Genomic DNA, 4618 nt, shown 5'->3' on the forward strand with positions numbered 1-4618 from the left:
AAAAGTCTTGCCAAGAACTCCGGATTTTGACATTTTAGCTTGGTGGAAAAGTTGTGGACTCCGTTATCCGATTTTGCAAATGATTGCCAAAGACATCTTGGCTATTCCAATTTCTACAGTGGCTTCAAAATCTGCTTTCAGTACTGATGGTAGATTGGTGAGTCCTCATCGTAGTAGGCTTCATGCGAATACTTTGGAGGCATTGATGTGCACGCAAAATTAGTTGTTGAAAGATATTGAAGGTAATCAAATTTATTTAAAAAAAATTATAACTTTTATTTATTTTGTATTAAATGAATATTATTTTGTTTTATAGGTGAGTGTTCCAAAAAAGAAGATACATATGGCACTATTAATGAAGATTTTGAGAGTGAAGATATGGAATAAATAAAAGTATATTTTAATTATACTATGTGGTCATCATGGGTGTTGCATTTAGATGATTGACCTTGAATTATAAGATCAAGTATTATTACTAATATTGTGTCTCATCACAATCTATTACTAATATATATAAATTTGTTTCTTGTTGTTTACTACTACAAAATGGTACTTGCACTACAACTGAAGAGTGCTCAATGAATCCAAGTTAAAATTACTAATGCTATCTTTCCATGTTTTCCTGCAGGTCCACATTATGTGCAATGACTTTGGTGTGTGAACTCTAATGTCAAATTCCACATAGTTGCTCAAAAATGTCCAAACTGCAAGTCCTATAACACTCAGCCAGATCGAAAAACCTGCATGTAGACTTTCCTCTACATAATTAATTAATGATTTTGGATTTATCAGCTATCCATCCATAGAAAAGTCATGGAAATCAACTTCAAGCATTTGATAACTGAACTTTATTTTACAATTCTATATGGGGCTTGTACTTAAAAGTACATTGAAATGTAATTTTCTGCAGAGACACTGAAGTTTTCAGATTTCTTTTTACTCCATTTGATTGATATTATGAAGCTCTTTCATAAACAGGTTAAGCGAGGTGGACAGGTGAATTAAAGATCAAATGTGATGAATTCTGCTCCAAAGCCAATTTGTCATTTAATTTCAAGTCCATTAATGTATGTTTCATTTGCATCTAATGGAAAATTATTGAATTTTTATCTTCACTCAGATGTATTTTTCTGCAGTTATTATTATGTGAAGATGTTCTGCTACCAACTCCTTCATTCTTTGGTTGATAATTTGGTTCTTTTTATTTGCTCTTTATTTCTTTTTCATAGTATTAATTAATTAAAAATAAAAATAATAGTTTTATTTGAGATGCATGTGGTAATTTTCATTGAGTTATGAGAATTTTATAATATAATATAAAATTTATATTAAATAATAATAATAATTTAATTTATTAGTCGGGGCCGGGGAATCCCCAAAACCGAAAAATCTTCGAGGCGACGGGGACGGGAAAAAAAAATCCCCGTACTCAGGTTCGGGGCCGGGGTCGGGGATAGGGGTGGAAAATCGGGGCCGGGGCCGGGGAATGTATCCCCCGGTAAATCCCCGCCCCGTTGACATCCCTACTAATGAATAGAGTTAAAAATTATATCTTACTTTTAGAACCTGTTTAAAGCAACCGGCTCTATAAGTACTTACATATTATAAAAGAAACATAGCCAATCTCACTGTAGACCTTTTTCATCGTTTGAATTGGTGAGAAACTATCCTCCCTCTCAGCCGATCTCGCTGTTCTACCTCATCTGCGGCGACAACGATGGCGACGGCGATAGTGACGGGGATGGCGACGGCGAAGGTGACACCGGCTCCTCCTCGTTGACTGCGGTAACTCCGATAATGCTCTTTTTATCTCTTTGTTTCTAGGGTTTCGATCACATTAGTTGATGTGGAATGATTTACCTTTTTGTGTGCTGATTAAATTTTCTTGGATTAGATCTTGGAAAGGGAGCACATAAATTGCTCGTTTGTGAGATTAAATGAGAAATGAGAATTGAGAATGTAGTAGGATCCTGGTTTTAGGGCATTGGAAGTTTTGACAGTAAGTCAAAATAAGAGGATTTTGGAAGCATTTTCTTAAGCAATAAATTCGAATCGTTTGTCTAGATAGGGTCTTCAAGAAACAAAACTAATCTGCTAATTTTGAATGCATTTTTTTGTTAAACCAATGAGCCAAAGGTGTTCATTTGTGATCACTATTTATCATATTGGATTCATGTCATGACAAAATAGTAAGATAAGTTAAAGAGATATCTAGTCCAGCTAGAGTCTGGTGTCTCAAATATGTATATATATATATGCTTCATGATTTGCGTTTAGAGTGCTAGTAAAAATTCAGCCAGCATAGTTTAAGAGGGAGTTTGTGCTATGGATTTAAGTTTAGCAAGTTGTATTATCTCACCTTTTGCTTTGATCATTGACTGTTGGAGTTTTTGGCTTTGAACAATCATGGGTTATGCTCAATTTTTTATTGGTCCTACTGGTAGTGGCAAGGTGATTGATTTTATTTTAATGTTATCTTGGGAAATTTGTAATCTTTGTAGTTCAGATGGATAGGGTGGCTAATAAATTGTTGCTTTTGTTGTAGTCAACTTATTGCTCTAGCTTGTATCAACACTATGATACTATTCGGAGGACCATGCACTTTTTTAATCTTGATCCTGCTGCAGAGCATTTTGATAATCCGGTTTCTATGGGTAATATTAATATTGTCTTCTGAGCATGTTCTTGGTGTTTTCCCCTTGTTCTCCATATGTTTATATGAGTTTTAGATGATATTCCAATGTTTGTCCAGATATAAGGGAACTTATTTCCTTGGATGATGTTATGGAGGAACTTGTTCTAGGCCGTAATGGTGGCCTTATTTACTGCATGGAGTATCTTTTTAGTGTAATCTCTGATTTTTTTTGGATTAAATAATATAAATGGTTATACATGGACTCTTCTAGTTGTATATTTGATCCTTCATATTTGAAACTTTAGCAATAATGTTTTTTTTTCCTTTACTCATATTAATTATAAAGTTGGGTTGAAATCTTATTTTCATTATTGAGATTTTTGATAATTGGTGTAATCATAGATATATGATTAGTTTGCATAGTTGTTTGTTACATTGGATTCCTTACAGCATATCCAGGCTTCTTGAAGAGAATCTTGATGATTGGTTGGCAGGAGGACTGGATAACTATTTGGATGATGACTATCTTGTTTTTTATTGCCCAGGTTATTTTCTTAATATTCCTGTGCTTTAAACATTTTATTACTTATGGACCTGTTATTGCATTGTGTTAATGACAATTGGGTGGAATTTTTCTGTGATCACATATAGAACTTCATACATTATTATCCTTGTATGTTTTGAGTTTCCAATTTGTTCTTCTTCAATTGAATTTCTGTAATATGTTTAATCCTCTATTAGATTATGGTAGATCTTGTGGTTCTCAAGGTTTCTTATTGGCAATATAATATGATTATAACCTACTAAGCTTACTTTGGACCATGCAAGTGTATGTACCTTGCACTTACCTTTCTACATTTGCTTTATTATTTATTTGCTTGTATCATTTAAAGTTGGGGCTAATGTGTATTTTCTTATTGTTTGGCAGGGTTATTCCAAAGTCTTTGATGTCAAGACATGTGAGTTTCAGATAGAATTAGTCTTAGATTTTATTTTACTAATCTAATAGACCATACTAATTGCTTTTTACTCATTGTTTCATGTATCACAAGAGTGCACTTCAAGCAATAATAGAGTACATTTTGCTTTAATCTATATGAACCACAGAAAAATTCTTCAATGCAACTTGTTACTTAATCCATTGTATCTTACCAACATATTACAATATTCTTTTCTTTGGATAATATTTTCCCATGTTCACTTTTCGTCATCATCATCTTGACACATTGCTGACCACTACTAATATGGAGGCCTAATTACTAACATCTTAAGCAAAGAATTTGGGCATCATTTTGAACTTATCTTTTGCTAATATTTAAATTAAGCATTTGAAATCAGGTTTTATTAGGCAAGTTGATTTGTGATTGATTGTGTTAGAATATTGAATTTGTAGCCATTAACTGATGAATTATGATTGATGATTATTGATGATAATGCCAGATCTTTAAAGTACTACAACAGATGCTATCATTGGCCAATTGGGCAAATTGATGGAATCAGTTAATTTGTCTTCATCATCTAAAGGGCAATTTGTGTGGTTGACCAGTTTTTTTGTAAGGGGCACTTGCATATGTACCCCAAAACAAAAAAGTTTGAAATTATAAGTATATCACTGTAAATAAGTAATTTGCTTATGTACTGTAGAACTTTAAAAGCTTTTGCTTGTACTAATGGCTAGGGGTGTAAATGATATATTTGCTGACATACCCTAGAAACCTTGAATATTTTTTTTTTGCTAGTTGTCACATTCTCTGAAATCCTCATGGATCCATGTTGTTGTGTTTCCATATTCACATATTAAAATGTGGATTAATTTTGATATGAGGTCTTTTAAATATGGTTTTATATCATGTAAAAGTTTCAAGAAATTATATTATTTACAATAAGACATGCAAATACCCACTTTTGGAAGGGGGATATAATCTAATATTTACATTAAGACATGGAAACAATAACTCAGGGTTCCATGAGTTATTGCTTTGC

At 32.8% G+C, this 4618-nt stretch overlaps 1 protein-coding gene across 1 annotated transcript; it reads left to right on the forward strand.

The window, feature by feature from the left end:
* The first annotated feature begins 2406 nt into the window (after positions 1 to 2406).
* LOC120265955 (GPN-loop GTPase 3-like) lies at positions 2407 to 3694 on the forward strand. Its single transcript, XM_039273905.1, has 5 exons — positions 2407 to 2451; positions 2546 to 2654; positions 2753 to 2834; positions 3095 to 3180; positions 3564 to 3694. Exons 1-5 carry the CDS (start codon positions 2407 to 2409, stop codon positions 3581 to 3583), a joined length of 342 nt encoding a protein of 113 aa, XP_039129839.1. The 3' UTR covers positions 3584 to 3694.
* Positions 3695 to 4618: the final 924 nt, after the last annotated feature.

The sequence above is a fragment of the Dioscorea cayenensis genome, chromosome 7 (genome assembly GCF_009730915.1).
Source record: "Dioscorea cayenensis subsp. rotundata cultivar TDr96_F1 chromosome 7, TDr96_F1_v2_PseudoChromosome.rev07_lg8_w22 25.fasta, whole genome shotgun sequence".
Lineage (NCBI taxonomy): Eukaryota > Viridiplantae > Streptophyta > Magnoliopsida > Dioscoreales > Dioscoreaceae > Dioscorea > Dioscorea cayenensis.